General features: G+C 36.3%; 2 protein-coding genes across 9 annotated transcripts; one reads left to right on the top strand and one right to left on the bottom strand.

The window, feature by feature from the left end:
• Positions 1–8836: 8836 nt before the first annotated feature.
• LOC112275887 (fatty acid amide hydrolase) lies at positions 8837–16540 on the top strand. The gene is made up of 21 exons (XM_090246400.1): positions 8837–8981; positions 9149–9229; positions 9540–9649; positions 9952–10012; positions 10249–10433; positions 10700–10829; positions 11237–11314; positions 11661–11808; positions 11977–12089; positions 12376–12451; positions 12839–12910; positions 13117–13168; positions 13334–13411; positions 13559–13642; positions 14463–14566; positions 14663–14773; positions 14926–14994; positions 15164–15228; positions 15413–15474; positions 15811–15906; positions 16264–16540. Exons 2-21 carry the CDS (start codon positions 9154–9156, stop codon positions 16318–16320), a joined length of 1827 nt encoding a protein of 608 aa, XP_090102526.1. The 5' UTR covers positions 8837–8981; positions 9149–9153; the 3' UTR covers positions 16321–16540.
• Positions 16180–21269, bottom strand: LOC112275886 (uncharacterized). Of its 8 annotated transcripts, none has more exons than XR_016500184.1 (12): positions 20592–21269; positions 20149–20387; positions 19588–19975; positions 19208–19466; positions 18799–19028; positions 18477–18560; positions 18183–18323; positions 17943–18031; positions 17731–17793; positions 17237–17435; positions 16947–17110; positions 16180–16805 (listed from the first exon to the last, which is right to left on the bottom strand). XR_016500184.1 is itself a non-coding variant. In XM_024506604.3 (12 exons), exons 1-12 carry the CDS (start codon positions 20865–20867, stop codon positions 16692–16694), a joined length of 2238 nt encoding a protein of 745 aa, XP_024362372.1. In that variant the 5' UTR covers positions 20868–21269; the 3' UTR covers positions 16180–16691. The 8 variants fall into 8 exon arrangements, 5 of the variants coding, with proteins under 5 accessions (XP_024362372.1, XP_090102523.1, XP_090102524.1 ...); XM_024506604.3 differs by having other exon boundaries at positions 16947–17102; XM_090246397.1 differs by having other exon boundaries at positions 16947–17102; positions 18183–18278; positions 20592–21018.
• Between the last annotated feature and the right edge of the window lie 405 nt (positions 21270–21674).

Raw genomic sequence — 21674 nt, 5'->3', positions numbered from 1 at the left:
AACCACACTACGACGCCCAAAAATCAATGTCAGAGCGCATGAAGGCAGGGATCGACCAGCGTTTCACTCGCAATCGCGACCACTCAAGCGCCGATCACTGGTGCTACCCAAATTCGCGAGAGGGGTGGGAGCAATTGGAGGGTGAGAGAATTGGCGTGAGAGAGAAGTCCCGAAGCGGAGGAGGAGAAAGACGGAGGAAGGCGAAGCCGGAGACGGCGGAGGTGGCGAATGTGCACGAGACACGACGGGGACGACGACAACGACGACGACGACGAGCGATCGTTGAAAACACAGCATCACGCAGGATCGAATGGAATGAAGAAAGTGCGTGAGTGAGTGAGAGGGAGAGAGCAAACAGACAGAAACAGAGAAAGAAAGACCTCTCTCTTCTTCCCCCGCTTCCCCGACTCCTTCCCTCGCTCCCTCGCTCCCTCTCTCGCTCACTGTTTGTTGCCCACACCCTAACCCTGGCTGGCTGGCCTCGTGTCTTCGGCCCCTTCTTCATCCATCCATAAGTTCATCCTTCATCTCATTCATTCATGCGTTAGTTCGTTCGTTTGTTCGTTTGCCTGCTCGTTCGTCCACTGTCTCCCTTCCCTCTGACTCTGGAAAAGATGCGTGCCGGGTCTCTAATCTTGACGCGCGTCTGCGTCATGTTTAGTGGGTACACCAGGAAGCATGTACCCTTAGTTCACCTCTATTATTATAGTTGTTTTGTTTCAAGTCATTACAAATTTAAAATGAGTTTATATATATATATATATATAAATATATGGTGGAAATTAGTCCCCAAAATAAAATGGAATGTTTCGTGTCTATGATGTAGTGATTTAATTTAGAATACTTTTATTTTTATTTTATTTTTTACATTGTAATGTTTTCAAACTTACAAGTCAGTTTTTATAAATTATACAATAAATTTTATAAAATAAATAATTTCAACTTATTAGTTAATTTAATTAATATTAATAAAACACACACACACACACACACACACATATATATATATATATATATACATAGTACATTGTAAAAATAAAAATAACCTATATTATCATGTATTTATAAATTGTATTATTTAGATTTTATTTCTAAAATAAAATAATATTTAATTTTCTTAGCAACATGTTAAAAAAAGAGATGTCCATCTGTGCTCACCTATGGACATGTAATATCAAAAAACATACCATATAGCCATATACCAATAGTAAATGCAATGAATTCTATTAAGAAAATGTACTACTTTTAATCTATGTTATAGTATTATTCTAGCAGTTTTTTGGCAAGAATGATGTGCTTTAATTAAGACTGAATTCTTGCACCAAATCAAAACTTGCATACAACATAGAAAAAAATGTGTTTAACTACATAAAGTATAATAGACTAAATGAATATCCAATTATGTGAATTGAAACACAAAAATTACTAGATATTAGCTATAAATGAAATATTTTCTTGCTTACTATGTTTCCAGTAATAAAACATTCATGAAAATGCTTTTCTAGATTATTAAAAATTTATTAATAATAATTAAATTGTTTTGTAAAGAATTCTTTGGTCTATCTTAAAAATTGAATAAGTCGACTTGTGTGATTATATTTTGTATTAAACATTGAACATGCCAACTAATTAAAGAAACACTATGTAAAATCATTATAGCAATTTTTTGAACTGGACCATATGACATAAATTTCAAGTTAATAAGAGTTTTTAATTTAAATTAGCTTCACATTTATTATAATTATAAGATAATTAGCGCAATGAATAAATTTTTGCATAAATGTTTTGCATTTTTTTTATAAATTTTATATAACTTAATTACCTCATTTAAACATAATCTTTAATTTTTTAGATACTATATTCAATTATATTTGAGTAATTTTATTTTGCATTTTTTTTATAAATTTTATATAACTTAATTAGTAACCTCCTCTCTACATAATAATATAATGAATAATGTTTAAAGTTGGTTCGATTATGAAATACAATAAGCACAATTTGCTAAAAAAAACTTTGTGTTTCTAATATATTTTTATTATTATGTTAAGAGCATTTGTTTTATCAATTTGCTAAATATTAACTTTTAAATTTAGAAATAAAATATTTTAAGGGTGTTCCCAATGTCATTACAGTTTTTGCTTTTGTTTCCACAATTTGCCATTCACCACATACCACCAAAGTTTTTATTATTGTCATCACAAATTATTTTTATTAAATTTTTAATAAAAAAATGATTGAAATTAAAATTGATTTTCCACGTATTTTGATTTTTAAAAAAATCAATAATTTCTTTGATTGAAAAAAAAAATACTAAAAAAATACATCAAGTGGGTGATGGGTTGTGGTGGCAATAGTAAAAACTATGTTGACATGTGGTAGATGGCAAATTGTGGTGGCAGTAGAAAATACTATTTTAAGCATATATAAATTAATATAAAAATATGACGTATTAAAATAATTAACAAAAAATAATTTATCAATAGTTTAGACATCTTTAAGTTTGAAAAATTGTAATGATTATTTTATATATCATATTTTATCTAAGATGTTTATCTGTATTTTTTATGATATATGTTACTATTGTATTTATTTTAAAATTATTTTAAAATTTAAATATTATAAATTTTGTTTTAAGATAAAAAATATTATTTTAATGAAGTTTAGTACACACTATTAATAATCTTAATTTCTTCTCTATAGCCAAGATTAATTTGATAATTGACAACCATCTTAAGTACTCTAGTCCATATTTTGCAATAAAATTTACTTAAAGCAACTAACTTTCAATAATTGAGTTTAAGTATAAAATTAGTCTTAAGAAATTTTAATGTCATTAGAATCCTAATTAATATTATGAAGACCTTATATTTAAAATTGAATCTTCTTATAACCATAGACTTTCAAAAAATTATATAAAATATCATTGATATATATATATATATATATATATATATATATATATATAATAAAAAATAATACTATTTATTTTAAAATAAATACAAATAATTTTAGATTTCATCTCTTAAGTATGATGTATATTTTTTGTATTATATCTTCACTTCATCCAAGTAGGAAAGACAATTTCTTTATATCTTTAGCAATGATATATCTAAAAATAGTATGATGTGATAAGTCTTGTAGGCAATTTCTAACATTGCAACAAAGAGTTAGTGTAAGGACATATTGCACTAAGTTAAAAGCCAAGATACATTCAAAATAAAGTTATAACTAAAAAGATATAAAAAAGGCTAAGACAATAATAACATAGAATATATATTACTAGATTCAAAATCATCTAAGTTATACAAAGCATGAAATATGCAAATATATGAATATATATATAATATTTTAAATTTGAATATGATTAAATTAAAATTTTAATTTAGTAAAATTTTAATATAATTAATTAATTAAAAAATATTATATACATATATATATATATATATATATATATATAAGTCATTAAAATATAATTTATCAAAATTAAAATTTATACTATTTGATATTAGATTTTTTTTAATTAATAATTAATATTTGAATAAAAAATTCACTTTTATAATTTTTCTTAGATTATCAATAAATTTTACATTCTATTTATTGATTTATTTAAATATTTACAACCCAAATTTTAGTTGGTTTATTTAAAACCATAGATATATTGTATAGATTTTAAATTTCTTATTTAAATAAGATATTTTATTAATCTAACTATTTTATGCATCATTTTAGTCTTTATTTTATTAGAATGACAATATTTTTTTCTAAAATAATTTATCTATTTTAAATTTTTTCTCTTGATGTGTATTTTTAATATTTTGACCATGTCATAACCATTATTTTAGAATTCTAAAGTTTTTATTTTTTTTAATTTTTTTTTATTATTAAAATATGACACATGAAAGATATATGCAAGTGCCTCTAATTCCAAATGGCATAAAAATTTGTTAAAAAAATCTCAAAACTTCTAAACATCCTCTCTATCAACTAAATCATACTTTATTCATCAAAATCAAAATGTAATTTATAACATTGTTTATGACTCATTTGCTAAATACCAGAATTGGGTCCAATAAGTTTTGATTAAAACATCTAATCAAGTCTTTGTGGTACTATTGTTGTTGTTGTTAATGTGAGCACAAGCCATCGACATAACTGAATATAAAGTAGAGGCTGTGGAAAATGAAATGTTGTTAGAAGTTTGGAATGCTGAACAAAGAATTTTGCTTCTGAGTAGATAGTTTTAATGTTGTTGCACCAATTAAGTTAGAGCAATACACACCTTCTACTTTATGATATAGGATTGAAGCCTGTCCAATTTCACATGTTATAATTGCATAAACCAACACCTTGAGAAGTGTTGCTTGACTTATGATATAATGACTTGCTGTTGTATGCTCCATATTCTATGTACTGAAAGCCGTGATTTATCTAGTTCTTAACTAAGTCATTAGAAGTACTCTTTCTTTGGCTTTTGACACATTTTTGTTTGCAATATAATATTATTCATGAAATTTTCATAACATAATATTAAAATTGGATGAAAAGTGTAACAAATGAATATTATTAAATAAAATTTGAATGAAAAATGGATGTTTTTCGTAAATGAAAACATGGATGATTTACTTGCTGTTGGAGCTCCATCATTACTGGAACACTACTGAAGTTTGGGAGCTGCTGCAGCCCTGCTAGAGCTATTAGAGTTGAAATTCAATTCTATTAATGGTGATTTTTATTTAATTAAATTATATTTATTGATGGTGGTGAAAACAAGTTTTTTTTTGTTCAATATAGCTTAATACTACTACTTCTCTCAAATATTATATTTTATAGATGATTTGTTAACTATTTCTTTATAATTATTTGTTGCTATTGCATTAATTGTATTTGGCATTGGCACCTTCAATGGATCATTACATTGATCAATTAGATGAAAAAAAACTATGGTACATGGATATTTGTTATGAAATACTTGATGCATATTTGCAAGCTTTACATGCATGTAGATGAGATATAAAAATGTCCTACAAATATTGATGAAAAATTAAAATGAGAATGAAGCAAAAGAGAAGCACAAGCATTGATTACACTCAATGTTAAGCCTTTTCAATTAGCACATATATGAAAATGTAATGCTACAAAGGATATGTGGGATGTATTAGCTAAGATCCACAAGCCCTCAGGGGTTATTGTTGAGATATTTTTAATGAAGAAATTGAATGGAAAATCTATAGAGATTTTTTTTGGAAAGATTTTTTTATCTTAAGAATCAATATATTGAAGCCAATGGTGAAATGGATAAATAAAGTATGGCATTACTTATACTTAATGCATTACCAAAATCTCAGCATCTACTTATTCAATTGGTTGCATTAAAAAAAAGAGAAGAAGTGACAAAAGAGGTAGTACAATCTATATTTCTTGAGGAGAAGATGCAAAGGAGGGAGAAGATTAGTCTTTTATTTTTTCTTTTAGTAGTGCATGCAAGAGAAAAAACAAGTCTTAAAGAAACACCATCCTTAATAAAATAGAAGCCTAAGATTGATAAGTCTAGAAGTACTTGTAAGGCTTGTAGACAAAAAGAGCATTGGCGAGATAATGCAAAATGTCTTGAAACAAACAACAATGGTATAGTAAATGTTAAAGTTGCTATTATTCTTTTGGCTTAAGAGACATCATTTAATTTAAAAATAATAATTGCATCATTATTTCAATTATGATATTATGTATGCATTGATAGTGTAGTAGATGTATACATCCAATCAAACAAAAGTAAGCTTCTCAATTTTGATGAAAATATGATTCCATTTATATTTAGGTTAAATTTTCAACCTTTCTTGCATAAAGTTGTAGCTGATAATAAAGTATCACATGCTCCAAGAATCTAGTAGACATCTTTCACAACCACAAGAATGCATTTTTTTTTAGGATCTAATATTATCCAGCCATATTAAAATAATCAAGGTCAGACACTATTACATCTAAAATACCATTAGCATGCTTATGCTTATATGAAAAAGATTGCCTATAAGCCTTGTCAACAATGCATGACTCACATATAGGTATTTTATCCTTTTCTTCTTTGATCTTTAATCCTTTAAAACAATTGATCTTCTTTGTCTTCTTTGTTGTTTGTATTGAAGCATGTGCTAATATTTGATGTAATTTAATAAATATACAACTTAAAATAGATGAATTAGAAATTATAGCAACTTCTTCAATTTCACAAGGCATAAGATAAGATTTACCTACTAATATGCCTTATGTGAATAAGTCACTTGAAGATATAAAAAATATTTTGTTCAAAATGCTCATTACTTTGATTTTCCTGCTTGGTATCACATACCAAAAAAAAAGGTCAAAAGCTTGATGCAAAGGCAAAGAAGGATATGTTTGTTGGATATTTAGAAATAGAAAAAAGATGTGAAATTTTTCTACTTGAGGAGAAGAAGGTGATCTTTAGTTAAGATGAGATTTTTCTCAATAATAAGGGTGAATTACTTCATGAGCCACTAATCCATCAAGAAAAAATTGGAAAAGATATGGATGATAGAAATAATCTTGATATATCAGATTTTCAACATCCAAATGAATTAGAAATATTCCAACCTCAAGCCTTAACATTACATGTGCATGATGGATTAGATGGAAAAATGGTTAAAGAGAAAGCACATCATATACCAATAGAAGTAGTAGAATTTCATCAACCAAAAGTAGAGGCAACTACTCAAGCTCTACCACCAATAAATCATTATGTAGGTGGCATTGATCCATCAAATATTATAAGTGGTAGTAGAATATATTGCATACCTTAGAAAAAAGACAAGAATTCTATTTGAGGAGATTATGACTTGTCCATTGAAATAGTAGATGTAGTTTATATTGATGAATATGCAGAATTAGAGATTATTGAGCAAGCCATAAATTCACCTTTTTGCAAAGAGTAGAGTCCCATGAAGAAAAAACTTGATTCTTTGAAAGATTATAGTACATAGAAATTTTTATTTTTATCCAATGGTAGAAAGGTTGTGGATTCAAAATCGATTTTTAAGAAAAAACTTACTAGTGATGGCTCTATTGAATGTTTTAAAGCACAATTGATTACAAAAGTTTTTACTCAAGTAAAAGGCCTTGATTACCAATAAATTTATGGACCAATTACTTGCTTTGCAACAATGTTCATATTTGTTGCAATTATAGCTATCCTTAATTATAATTAAAGATAGCAACAATTTGTACACAATGTATATTAAGAAAATAGTTCTTGCACTAATTATCTATGTCAATGATATATTTATTGGTGGAAAAAACTTTGAGATCCTTGTAAAATACAAGAATGAATTGCAAGAGTGCTACAAGATAAAAGACCTTGGTGAACCTAATGATTTTCTTTGCATTGATTTTGTGTAAGATAAGAAAAATAACACTATTAGTTTGAGCAAAACTAAGAATATTTGTCAAAAGTTGGAAGAATTTGTGATAAAAGGTGAAAAGCCAATTGCTACACTAATAGTACAAAACCATGTTTACTAAGCATGAGAATGATGATCTTTTGGATGCAAAAGGTATAAAGCTTTATTAATAAGCTTTAGGTTTGTTATTATACCTTACAAATGGTACAAAGTATGACATTGCATTTGCTTGTCAATACTTTGCTCAATATATGGCACATCCATATGTTTTGCATTGGCAAGGAATCAAATAAATATTTTGTTAATTGCAAGGAACAAAATATTTGGTATTGCAATATAGACGAAAGGAAGCAAATTTGTAACTTGTAGGCTATAGTGATGTATGTAGAGCAAGTTGTGTGGAGATGTATCTTTTAATATGAGGATATGCATTTATATTAGGTGGAGCAATTATCACTTGGTCAAGCAAGAAGCAATCTTTAATTTTTGTTTTGTCAATGGAGGTAGAGTATATAGTTTTGGCTACTACAATAAGGATGACTTTGTGGCTTTATAAAGTACTTAGGAATTATGCCATTCTTGAGTTGGACATGATTCTCATTTATGAGATTAACTAGAATGCTATTGTTATTGTCAAGAATTCAACACACCATGGCCATACAAAGTGTTGGGATACATGACATCATTTTACTAAGCAACGTGTGGAAAAATGACAAATTGGTTTGGAGTATTGTCCCATGGAGCACATGACAACTGACATCTTTACAAAATCTCTCAATAGAGATAAGTTTCTAACTTTTAGGGATATATTAGATCTTGTTTCAGTAAAGAATTAAGTCCTATTTCCAGAGAAGGAATGTTGAATGTCTCATATTCTATGCACAGAAAGTTGTGACTTATCCAACTCTTAACTAAGACACTGGAAGTGCTCTTTCCTTGGCTTTCTACACATTCTAGTTAGTAACAGAATGTTATTCATCCAGTTTTAGTAACACTTGCAGCTGACTTCATATCTGGTAGAGGGAGCTCAAGGGAAGGAATTAGAACGGCAAGAGTTAGAGGGGATTGTGTTCGGGAGGTGCCTCTTCCTTGTCCAGTTTGGCGGTGCTGGGTGTTAACTTGCTGCTACAGTGCTCCAGTGTAGAGCCGCACTGAATATTTGCTGTTTTCTCCAGCACCCTGTTGCTTTCTATTCAACGGGTTTGAAGGTTGGATGCCCCTGCCTGGTTATTGTCTCTGGACTTGGGCGATTGCGCTCGTTGTTTTGCCATAGTTGGTGTTTGACGTGGGGAGAGCAAGTGGTTTTCGTTTTCCGATCGGTTATGCAGTGGGTTGTTTTGAAGTTTCCTCTTGTGAGGAGTTGGGCACTGCGACGTGCAGTTACTGTGTTGGAAAAAACAGAAGAGTAGTGACTCGAATTAGCTTAATTTTTACGTTGTTGGGTACCGCGGGTGATTGGCTCTACGCCCTTGGGTGTAATCGCTGTACTTTGTTCGTCGAAGTGGGTGGTATGTGTTTCTGACGGTCATCTTCTTGTCATTGTACGCTTCTCATCCGTTTATTCACAGTTGGGTGAGTGCATAGGTGATGTTAGTAACTAGATGTGTCAATATGTAGTACATCATCAAGTGACTAGAGTTTTAATGTCGTTGTGGGAGAAATTGATTGGCGTCTTTTAGTTGAGTTCTTCTTTGGAAGAGTGTTGTCAGTAATTTAGGTCTTTATACTGCTTCTTGCAGCAAAGATGGCGCAAAATAAGATGCGACCAGTGGATGAGGTGCTTCGCGGCAAATTGGAATTCAAGTTAGCTAAAGTCATAGGTATTTGAATAATCTGTCTCCCTCGAAACCTTGTGTTGAAAGCTTGAGACGGGTATCATTTCTTGTTTTTTGTGGTAGTGAATTGTAATGGTATGTAGACGTTGAAATCTGTTTAATGAATTGATATTCTGTGGATTGTCATTTTGTTAGTGGAAACATGGTGGTAATGATGAACAGAGAGGTACTGAGTATGTTTCCCTTGCTTACACTCTTGTTGAGGGTACTACTTTTAGGTGAATATGAAGTGAATCTGTTTCTTTTACCTTCTCACCTTTTCCCTCAGATTGACACTCTGTTTGATGGGTGACAGCTCCCAAGCTTACTGGATGGCAGCTCAGTTTGTTCGTTTGGTCTCAAGGTTCATTTCTTTTTGGCAAATTAATAAAGTCAAAACTGCTAAGGATGAACAACCTTCCACAGGTGCCAACTCCATATTGTAGACGAGTTGTGGTTGGGGCAGACAAGGGAGATGAGTGGCTATTGATGTATTCATCAATTTCTTTCTTTCTCCGATTTATACGTTTTTTTTATTTTTTATTTATTTTTAGTTTTTTTTGTTAAATTAGATACTGCTTCTAGGTTTGACAAGCACATAATTAATTTATCCTCTCACGTAATTTTACCCCCTAGTCTTGGTTTCTCCAACTGTCAGTAAGTTGTTTCAAATGTTTTGAATGATTGTAGATCGCTAATAGTCGATTTTTTTTCTGTGATATTTGCAGTGCTTGCGTGAAATTATCATATCTGATGCTCCTATGTACCAACCAGAATATCCTGCCAATCGTAAGACGTGGAGATGAATTTTGGTGATTCTTAATCAGTGTTAGACAGAAGTGGCCTGGAGTGTATGGTTTCCGCTGAATGCAGTTTTTTTAGAAGGCATCCTTTGTATTCTTTCTCTATTAGTTACGCAATCCGAATGGGTGATCGTCTGAAGTCATCAAGATTCGACCACATTTGATTTCCTTCGAGGTATATGATATGAAGTCACCACTGATTGCTGTCATCTTAAATCACAGAAGCTCCTGAAATAGCTGTGAAGAACTTCTTGGATGAAAGCGACCCGAAAGAAAGAGTTGCCTTTGCTCTTGAACATTTACCCGCAAGGCAGTCTCACTTCCAGGATGATTCACCTCCTTTTCTGTACTGGAAGATTCGAGATTATGTTGAGGCTTATACGACTGGTCGTGTAACACCTACTCAGGTAAGCCTTTTTTTTCAATCAGCTACAAAGTTTGTTACATTTTCTGAAAGGAACCAGGGATGCTTCATAAGAGTAGAAGCATAAATTAGTTGAGTGGATTCAATTACTTTACTGAGGATTTTTAAGAACCGGATTTGAACACTTCACTGTAGAAAATAAAATTGCCGAATAATCTTTTCTCGAGTTTTTGGATGCCCCAGCTGCATTTCTATGGGATGGCTTCGTCTGACTAGGAGCATCCTAAGATTTCAATGAACGCATTGTAGGTAGCAGAGCGTATAATTGCTACTGTTGAGGAGGCCAAGAAGAGGAGCCCATCTTTGGTATACTTCATTTCCTTTCTCTCTGAGGATGTTCGCAAGCAAGCAACTGAGTCTACCGAACGTTACAAGAAGGGTGAGTCTCAGCTTTAGAAGTGAATGCGAATATCATTTTTGAGTTAGGTACTAAGGAAGCGTTCATTTATACAACAGCAGCTCTTATCATCTCTTTCTTCTGATGATGGACATGAACACGAAGGTGCTAAAACACTTTTGCGTTTTAGTTTAGTTGCCCTTGTCCTACAGTGAACATGTTCATGATGAGATTGATGCAGGCACGCAATTCTAGAAACTGTGCCCAATTTTTTAAAACAATTTACTATCACTAGGAACCCACTTATTTTTCAACTCATCTATGTTCATGAATTTATGAAACAGTGAGGAAGGTGGGAAAACTGGGAAGAAGATCAATTTTATTGAAAGGTAATCTTCTTTTATTGTTAAAAGGCTCTCATCTGCTCTCGTCTTGGCCTTGTTTTGTAGGGACGGCGCTGTCTGTGCTTGATGGTGTTCCATTAGCTGTGAAGGATGACATAGACTGCCTTCCACATCCAAGCACAGGTGCAGTATCTTTAAAACAACCTGTTCTAGCGCTACGCAAGTTGTCTCGCTTGAATTGGGTCTGATATATGCAACTGTTTTCCATATGTGTCGTATCATGTTGTTTGAGTCCGTCTTTGGAAGCATGGCTTGCTTAAGATTCTGTACAAGTATTTGTTTAGACATGAACTTTTACTTTCACACGAAGACCCTTATGTATGCCAATCTACACAGCATACCAGCACCGAACCACTTTAACTACTGATTTCTAGCTTTGGGTCTCTAATGCACTCTCTTCACAATCCTTGCGCTAATGCTCATCCTACTGTGGTCACTTACCTATTGTCCTGTATTCATGATTCTTCAGCTGGGACGAAATGGCTTCCTCAAGTGAGAGAAGTAAAAGAAGATGCTGTTTCGATCGCGAGACTGCGAAGTTGTGGAATGATGATGATCGGGAAGGCAGTTATGCATGAACTTGGAATGGGAACTACTGGCAGTAATCCTCATCATGGGTACAATTTCTTGTCCAGTTCGTTTGGTCTCTTATATCCTCTTTGTTCGGTTGCCTACTGCTGTCTTGAGTGCCATAGATGCTCATATTTATGAATCGTGCATTTGAAATTTTGAGCTATATCACAGCTGTGTCCAAAATGATTTTTTTTTGCAAACTGGTGTACCAGGACAGCAAGGAACCCCCATGATCTGGGACGGTATACTGGAGGTTCATCTTCTGGCCCTGGTGCAATCGTTGCGTCAGGGTTGTGTCCCGTTGCCTTAGGGACTGATGTTGGAGGTGAGCGAGCTGCTGCACATAAGATTATAAGGATCATGTGCGGGGATGTGTTATGCTCTGACTTTTTCATTTGATTTTGAGAGAACGAGGGTTTTGTGGTGGCTTCTTCTGCTCACTGGTTTTAAAATTTTGACTGTTACATGGTTTTAGCATTCAGCAAATAATTCAATTCTACTGTAGTCAATATTCTGACTTCTGATTTCTCAGCTGCTGTGAATATGCGTCCTAAGTATTACATGATGGATATAAGCATGATTGAATTTGGGATATTATTCTGTGAAAATAGGATCGATCAGGATACCTTCATCTTTGTGTGGAAATATTGGCTTGAAACCTACATTTGGACGGATAACTAATGAGGGGTACGAGTCTCTTATCTCAATAACCACATCTCTTTGATCATTTTGTCATTGTAAGTTATCTCGCGGCTGTTGAAGCTGTGGTGAATAATGGCGTGCTTTTTGTCTCGTTTATGCCCTTATCTGTTATGCTGTTGAGATTTAGACCATATTTGTTGATTGTGCCCATTATTTGACATCCGATGAAGGGGAGTCTGATCTTGCCAATATTTTTCCAATATTTTTAGGTAGCAGCAGTTTTCAGATGTTCTTATATGGGCGTCGGAGAAATATACGTATTGTTGGTTGTGTTAAGCCTAAGACATAATTCTGATTTCAATCTCTTGTGATATCGTTGGATCTTACATCCCTTACATCTAAGTTTTTTTCTTGTGTCAATTGAGTTTGCAGGTTGTTCTGTGTGGGATGGTCCATGGAGTCTAGTGGTCCCATTGCCTCAAGTACAGAAGATGCACTGCTCGTGTAAGTTGTGTGTCAAAACAGCTGTTGTGTGTTCAGAAGACTAACGTTAACAAGGGCACGTATTTTCCATTGAAGCATGTAAAATTCAAAAATTGGTTGTGAGGAGATCTAACTAGCAAAGTATTTTTACCTTTACAGTATATCATGCACAGCAGCACGTAACTGACTAAGGATTCGTATAAAGGCGACTCTGTTTGTGTGTTTAGATATGCAGCAATGGTCGGATCACATCCAACTGACAAGCTCCACAGTTGGCCGGTTTGTACCATTTCCTGTCGGTGGTCGCTTTATTAATTAGAACACACAGAATAGTTACTATGACTTGCTGGATCTGAGAGTTGTGCTTGTGCATAACTGTCTCTACTTTGAAAACGAAATTTGTGCTTTGACTTCGTATGGATGAATCATGTGATGATCTTGCAGCTGCCTCCATGCGTCCCAGACCTTAATGTAGGCTTTCAAGCTATTATGGGTTCTTTGAAGCTTGGCAAATATTCAGATGTAAGAGATTTTCTTTAATTTCTTCCGTCATTGGTTTTAGGTCATTTCAGTTGTAGTCGATGCTATGGAAATCGCTTTATTTTTCCCTGACACTGTTCTCTTTCTGTCTTCTAATGTTTTATGTTGTAATTGGAATTGCACTTGCAGTGGTTCAATTCAACTTTTGAGAAGGAGGTAGCCGAGGTGTGCAACAAAAGCCTGAACCTTATTTTTGAGACATTCGGAACCGAGGTATGTATGATTAACTTACACATCTTCAATGCATTATAAAGTAACACTCGTTCAGTTTAATATAAGTTCTATATTCTGAAATGATCTTTTCTTACTCAATAGGTTTTAGTTGAATGGGTACGATGTTAACATCATAAATAAGATGCGTAGAAACAGTGCCCAACTTGTCAATTCCTAAAATTTGCAAATTCAATTTTGCGCCCATCGAATTGAGACAGAAATTTGTGTAGTATGTCCAGTGTGTATTTCAGCATGTAGATAAATACAAATACAGTTCGGCTTGGATTGAGGTAGTTGCGTAACATAATGGATCCGCTGAGGTCTACTGGATATTACGGGATAGTAATCGGGATGATAAGGGGAAGGTAGACCGCATCAAGGTTAACTATAGCCTTGATTAGCGGAAGTGGGACACCTATCCAGGGCTAGGTTAGGCTTAAGTGTGCATATTTCTATCAAAGCAGCGTAGAAAAATCTTGAATTCCATTTCGAAGAAGCCGTTACCTGTAAGTGCGCGTGTTGCGAGCGGTAAGTCTTGGAGAGATTGCTTGTCGGGGCTTTAACTTGGGAGCATGATAAGCTTGGCATATTTCCAATACGGTTCTAGTATTTGCAGTTACTCTTTTGAGGCGAAATCGGTAATCCTTTAATGCATGTTGTCTATCTTGTATTACTGGATTAGGTCGGTGCTTCTCAGCTAGAAATGGTAATACCTTGTAAGGTCCAGGGATATGTAGACATAAGGAGATGGTTATATCTTTGAAGTAGAATCAGCTCTCTCGCTGAGGTGTCTGAGATTATTGTGGCATGGTGTGTGCAGACCAAAGAAATTATCTTGCCTGAATTGGACGAAATTAAAATTGCGCATCTATGTACTGTGGGATCTGAATACGTATCTGGATTAGCGGGCTATGATACAAAGTTGTGCGTAACTTTGTCTCTTATTTCCTCTTAGCCTCCATGTATTCTCAATCTATTAGTACGTTGACTGTAATGGTGTCTCTGCCCGTGATTTTTCAGTATTTTATTGCAGTATCGCAGATTGAAAGAACTCAGTTTGGAGGTTCAAGGGACACTTGGCCTCTTCAAGGAATTCACAGCTCTTGACTACTTAAGTTCCCAAAAGATCAGGTTTAATTAGCATCCAGTTTCACTTTGTTATCTCTTTTGCATATTGCGGAGTTTTATCAAACGTTGCACATCAAACATTTTATGGTATTATCTTTGAGCGAATAACTTCTAGAAATGCTCACTGTATCTTTCTCTTGGGCCTTGCTTTGCAGGCGGCGAGCTATGTATTTCTACATGCAAGCTTTTGAGAGTGTGGACGTCATTGTAACACCAACCACCGGGTGAGTATTTCTATGTTAGCCTCTTATCTAGTTATCGTCGTTCCACTCAGCGTTCATTCGATCGTTCAGAGAAGAATTTTACAGTTGCACATTTGTATCTTAGTGATTGGGTCTTTCACAAGGATTGGATCCACAAGCATCGCTTAGCTCACTAGTAGGTTCTGTGCAGCACAACAGCACCAGTGATTTCATCTGCGGCCTTGACGGTTGGCGAAAGTGATTTGACAACAGTTGGTAAGCAAAACTCGTGATACCTCATCCCCCTATCATCCATCGGCCGTTGTACATGCTAATACTATATTACCGTACCATAACGTTGTGGCAGTGCGAATTTACCAATGCACATGATAAGAACACGTTAGATCGAACTTATAAAGTTCGGTGCGCAGAGCAAGCTGAAAACTTGTCCGTTCTGCAGGAAACCTGATGCGGTTCATCATAGCTCCAAACTTTCTCGGCTTGCCTGCTATTTCTGTCCCTGTGAGTACGAACTTGCCGTTCTTTGTGTGTTTGTACCTTCAGAAACTCTAATCTGAATCCAAATCGATTTTTTAAATTTTAAAGTGGGGTTCGGATCTGTATCTGAAACTTGCGCCTTCGAGTAACACGGCCACATCATCTCAACTTCGGTTCAATCAATCCTGCTGTCTATGTGGGTATGGTCCCAGTTGTTTGAGTACTTCCGAAAAGTTCCAGAGCCTCATTGTATCCAATTACACTACGTAGTCTGCACGATTTTATGTCGCAGGTATCACATATAAATAGTCTGAAGTTACATAGAATATTCATTGATGTAATCCTGCCTGGAACGTGAAGGTGGGTCACGATTCTAGGGGATTACCGATCGGTCTGCAGCTCATTGGACGACCGTGGCAGGAAGCTACACTATTTCGGGTGGCCGCGGCATTTGAGGTGACTTGCTCCGCCTATGATTACCACTTTTGATTGTGTAAGGTTTGTTTGGGTCAAACACTGAGCTGGGCTTCTTTTGAATAGAATCAAGGGACCAGTGTTCGTTTATGTTAGGCTGTGCGAGTAAATGTAATATTCAACATAAATTTCGCATTGATGTACAGATTTTGTTGTCATCTAGACTTCCCTGCGAGTTAATTATAAGATAAGACTGAAAAATTGAATTTGTATCCCCATATGAGACTAGAATATTATATGAAGCTGGAAGAGATATTCTTGCGGATGTCTGAAGCTTTTTTAGGTTTTTGTTTCATACATTTGATTGCTTAAGTCTATGCCTGTTGCTTGTACTTACAGGAAGTCTGTACACCTTTGCGCAAGAGGGCAACTACATTCTATAACATCTTGAAGTAACTGCCGTTGAAAGTACTTGAATTCGCGGATCACTGGAGATATGTTGCTTTCTCCAACAAATATTTTTACTGAAGATTACGTTTTGTTAGGTTGGCGGTAAGAGTGACAAGAACCGTTAGGGTAAGTGCAGGTTGAGTGGGATTATTGTTGTCCGCAATGCTTGTGTGATTTCTTACACTGAAAACGGATAATATAGACCTTGAGTTTTTATGCTTTTGTATCTTCTCTCCCAAGCACTTCCCAATTGTTGTAACATGCTGACTTTGTTAAAGCTTTAAGCTCATTCACTTCGCTGCACTCAGTTCCAACATATCCCTGGAGGCAAAAAAGAAAAAAAGAAAAAAATGATCTTCGAAAGTTTGATGGGTTGATCAAAGGTTTCCATACGGATACCGGCCTCTTGGAAGTCGTAAGGAGGGCCGCACAGATTTTTTGTGAGTACCACGATCTTTACCCGCACCATTAGTTAACCTTGGGGTAATTCGCTGCAAATACAACAAGCTCTTAGTTTCTCCTTAGTTACAGCTCGCAACAAAAATCAGAATAGTGGATATTTCCAACATTGGCGCTGCAAGCTCTACAAGTCGTGACAGATATGAAAGAAAAAACAGGTTAAGGGAATATACTTTAAGCTTCGAATCTTCAGTAACCATCCCATTCAGCTCAGTTTGCAAACCCTGAATCTCGTGCATCAAATTACAGACGATTTCATCTACTTCAATGGAATCATGAAGAGTGTCCTCTCGCTGAGATTTGTCATTACTGTGATATCCGTCTTTCTCCTGCCAAACTTGTAGCAAAGCATCAAATTTAGTCGTGCACGTGCTTCCCAGATCATGTTGTTGAAACCTACTCTACGTCTATATACAAGCTATTTAAGAAGCAAAGTGTGGAGCAGTGAAGTGTTAGAACCTACCTTCTGAGCCAACAGCTGTACGAAGCCTCGCAAAGTAGGAAGCAGAGAGAGCAAGGAAGTCGCATCTACAGGAAGACCTACAAGTTCGCTAATGTTGGTAAATCTTCGCAACTCCATCACCGAACCTCGCAGCTGCGCCTCAGCCTGCCTTTGTCGTAGCTGCCATTCTTCCACTTCCTGCTCCTTCTTCACCATCGCCCTGCATCCTTTTAACGAAATCAACTTGGAAACAGAGCAGATATCATAACGTTGGTTACCGAAGATGCTGTGCACGCAGGACAATGGTTTGATAATTGCATCAAATCATAGAATACGCCTCTATATAATGTGTGAATCCACATCACAACGCTTGAGGTCAAGGTATATTTTTGTGTTTGCAGATTATGAACTGTTCAATATTATGTTTATGGACTCAGCTTCACTGTTAGGCACAGGCCCAGTTCAGTAATGTTTCATCACTTGGATGGTGCTCACACACAGTTCGAAGAACATACCACTCAAGTCGGTCCAGCTTATGCAGCGCTGCATCTAAGCTCTTCTTCTGCAGCTCAAACTGTCTGATCACCAGATTGCGCTTCTATTTGTTATGCTGAACAATGATTGTGCAAACCAGAAAACTACCCTAGGCTTGATTCGACGACATGAAGAACAGAATTCTTCAATGTAACATCAAATTACACTCTGTGCTGCCCTGAAAATTGCTCACTTTTCTTTTTTCTTCAAATCTGTCAGCTCCTTTGACAGGCACCCTTTTTGATGCTGCAGCTTGTAAATTTGCCTCTTCACCTTCTCCACCTGGTGCATCTCGATTTTGGACTTGGTGAGACACGTAGCTTAACTGAACTGAGACCAACACTTGACTAGATTATTCACACTTGTGAGCCGGATCTCGGCTATTGAGCAAAACGACTGAAGATAGATCCATGCACTAAGTCTGCATCCATACCGTGGATGCCGCAACAGTTGGTTTTCTGGTACTGGCGACGTCTGCTTCTGGTATCTCCGAGATCGTCGGCTGAGGATCGATAATCAGTTGCTCACCCTTCAAGTTTTTGATGTTTTTGAGCTTCAGTTTCATCTCAATCGTCTACAGGCATATTCCAACACATTATACGGAAATTTTCATTCGCATGTATTTAAGGCTTGATGATGTTATTGAGAGTGATTTCAAAAGAGTTGTTTGATTTCACGCACACATCATATAATTTGTTCGAACAGAAAAAAAATGGATTCGACGAACCTTGAGTTCGTACTCAGTTGCACATTCGAGCAAAGAGATCTGCAGCTTCTCCATCTCCCCCCAACTTCTATCACCGATATTCAGCTGTGTTGCAGCGTTTCCCTCCGAATTACATATAAATCAAATAGATTGGCACTAAAATCTTACACAATTGCGAGAAGAACATTCACTTCTTCTACATTACGTATAAGACCATGCATGGTACTTGCAATTGAAGCAGAGAAGAGACCAGCAAACGTAAATCTAGGACTTCAAACCTATTTGGACATGACAGGGAGATGCTAATAGACATTGTTTGAGGTAAAGAATAAGAGATGATCACCATGTCAGATGTTGGAGAAGTAACTAGGGTGTAATCGGCTGCTTCACTGTCTTGGCATTTGGAGTGATCTTCAGGCGAGCCTTGATGAAATTCTGAAACAATTGTTTGAGATAGATGCAGCTTCTCTTTGTTTGAGTCAGTCTCTTCAATGCCATCATGGCCCGACTCGCTCTGCTTGCTTTTCCATAGCTTGAAAGAGACAAAGCTGGTCTTCTCTTTGGCACAATTCTCTTAATTCACAAATAAGAAAATCGTCGCCAAACGAAGAAATATCAGTTTGTGGGGAGAAAAAGTATAAAAAATAATCCAACTTTAGGGGAGAAATACACAAATGTCATGATAGTGTGGCAGAATCTATACCACATGACCTAGGAAAGTTGTTATTTGATTTGAAATTGGAGATGCTGACCTAAATTTGAATCGGATCTTGCCGTGACTCGAGAAACTATGACAGGGGGACGACCAGCAACATTGTCCCAAGGGCCAAATTCTTCACCTTGGATCCTATCAATCAATACAGGGGAAGATTTTCGACATGGGCTGCCAACTAGAGGATCGTTCCAGTTTGAATTCGACAGGAGGTCTGACAGAGAGCAGTCACTCCGTGGACTCTTGGTGCAAACTTCGTCCTCAGAGCAGCTTGCTCCAATAATCGGCGCTGTTGTATCCTGCAAGAGGGATGACCATACTTGTTGAATACCTCAGAGCATATCCTTCATTTGTGCACAGTGGACTCTAGTCATAATTCGGGACCTATCTTCTGTGGACTGAGGATTCAATAGAACTAACTTTCTCAGACCATCTTGTTTTCTTGCTTATGGAAAGCTGTAGCTTCTTTTCGGAGATGTCCTCTCGACTTTGCACACGCTTCGCGAACCTCTCACTGATGGGAGGTGTTCGGGGGGACGATTGAGTGTTCGAAGAGTGCCCCGAAGTGGAATTGTCTGTGCATGGTAGTTTGTTAGGCTCACGGGCCCGCTTTTGATGGAGACCCTGAGGCGACGAGTCCTCGACATCAGTAATGCCCGCGCTTGTACTTTTGATTCCTGTTGATTCGTTGGTACAAACACTCAAACTGCACGTATCCAATGGGGCAGTGCTTGCTTCCAAGCAACAATGTGTGGCAGTTTTTGTCAGAGACTTCTCTGGTCGTGTATCGCTAGTCATCATCGTACCGCTGCCATACCGCACAAATATTGTGAACATTAGTATCAACCATTGTGGAAATATTCATAGCAACGAGTATCTTATTTTCCTAAATCAGACAAGCCTGCGACATGGAGAGTCTAACCTAAAACGACAAATGACGAAACTAGTTGCGAATTCCGTTCGCATAAGTAATTTCAGCACCTGTGCTTCTCGGCCTCGTTTCTAATCTTGTTGATTGCATTCCCCATTCTACCTCCTGAGCAGATACCACTCAAAGATATCTCATTTGTGATGCCGCCAGGAATTTCTACCTTCACTGCTCCCTCTTCCGGAAGTTCTTGAATCTGTTTGCACGAATAATAGTCACAACTATATTTCGAGTCCTCGCAAACTGCCTCAGGATTTTCCATCTTTCGAGATCGGCTATCGTCACGGGAAACCTACCCAACCAGATTCATTGGTAAAAATTATGCGTCAACACAATTCAGTTGGCCTACACAGGCATCTTACCGTTGGATACTTATTCCATGAACCGAAACTATGTGTCCACGGTGTATGCAACCATAGTTTTGCAGCAACAAAACGCTGTAGGGAAACTTTGTTTTCAAGGAATTTGTCTTGAGTTGGTTGCACTTGCAACTTACATCATCATTCTTTGGAGTCAAGTTCTCGTTCTTCACAGTACTTTTTTTATGGTCCTGCTCGTCTTCATCGAGATGAGACCAGGACAATATCATCTTCTCCACACCGTTGGCGATTTCCTCTATAACATTGTAGTCAAGGTTTGGGGGGCAATTCTCCTCGTCATGGTCCCTTCCAACTTGCTCTCCACCTGCGATCCTCACCGAACCCTCTAATCGCTGTCGATTGTTCTGTGCTCTCCTTCCAAGCGGCGTAATTTTAACTTTCGACCGAGCCATCGTCTCTCTCAACACTTAACTTCAAACAATTGTACCATCATACAACCGAAAATGATGCAGTCATCCATGTCCACGCTCAGTAACCCCAGCCATTCGAAACAAAGCAGCAATTCCATTCAGGAGTTCAATTCCAACCCCTCTCCAGTTCTGTCACCAAACCACACTCCAAAAACTGACTCCATTGAATGCTTCCAGCTGCTCTCAACCGCGAAACCTAAACAGGCTTCTTCTTCCCACCACTAAGCTTCTGGCAAGGGCAGTCTGATGTCTCCGATTCACCGTCATAGAATTGCCGTGCACAAGCAAAATACAAACAACGTATTGGAATGTTACAAACTACACAGAAATAACCGCTAAAATATTCAAGGGCGGGTACTTGTAGAGGGAAAATTGAGTGGCGACGACGAGGGGTCTGGTCAAGTATGGGGAGCACTCTTCTCATGGATTGGGGAGAAGGGGACGAGGAGAACGAAAGTCGGGGCAATTATGCGACGTAAGTCTCCGAAAGTCCGGCCCCTTCCGACAAGGACAGACTGGGCAAGCTTGCTGCGGCGGAGGACGTTCCGTCAGTTTTGCGTGAATAGTGCTATATTATGACCCCTTTCACACCTGCAATTGCATGATTTGTGGGATTCGGGCCATTTTGCGTTGTGGAGGAAACTTGAAGCGTATCAGGGTTGATTCTGAATTGGGCTGAAACTTGGATACTGGCTTTTAGAATTTCCACTATTGATTATGTACAATAGCTTAGGCATAACATACAGAAGTCTTCTCATTGGTTTATATTGATCATGAATGTATTAGGGA

The sequence above is a fragment of the Physcomitrium patens genome, chromosome 23, assembly GCF_059467195.1.
Source record: "Physcomitrium patens ecotype Gransden chromosome 23, ASM5946719v1, whole genome shotgun sequence".
NCBI lineage: Eukaryota > Viridiplantae > Streptophyta > Bryopsida > Funariales > Funariaceae > Physcomitrium > Physcomitrium patens.
This window is presented reverse-complemented; position numbering and strand designations above follow the sequence as displayed.

Excerpts from the sequence above, each read along its gene's own strand:
- LOC112275886 (XM_024506604.3), bottom strand. The coding sequence starts at position 20,867 with ATGGCTCGGTCGAAAGTTAAAATTACGCCGCTTGGAAGGAGAGCACAG. Across the intron at positions 19,467-19,587 it reads AAACAAGATGGTCTGAGAAA|GATACAACAGCGCCGATTAT; the intron begins GTTAGTTCTATT and ends TCCCTCTTGCAG. Across the intron at positions 18,032-18,182 it reads CAACTGTTGCGGCATCCACG|GTGGAGAAGGTGAAGAGGCA; the intron begins GTATGGATGCAG and ends GAGATGCACCAG.
- LOC112275887 (XM_090246400.1), top strand. The coding sequence starts at position 9,154 with ATGGCGCAAAATAAGATGCGACCAGTGGATGAGGTGCTTCGCGGCAAA. Across the intron at positions 10,830-11,236 it reads TACCGAACGTTACAAGAAGG|GGACGGCGCTGTCTGTGCTT; the intron begins GTGAGTCTCAGC and ends CTTGTTTTGTAG. Across the intron at positions 14,995-15,163 it reads ATTGTAACACCAACCACCGG|CACAACAGCACCAGTGATTT; the intron begins GTGAGTATTTCT and ends GGTTCTGTGCAG.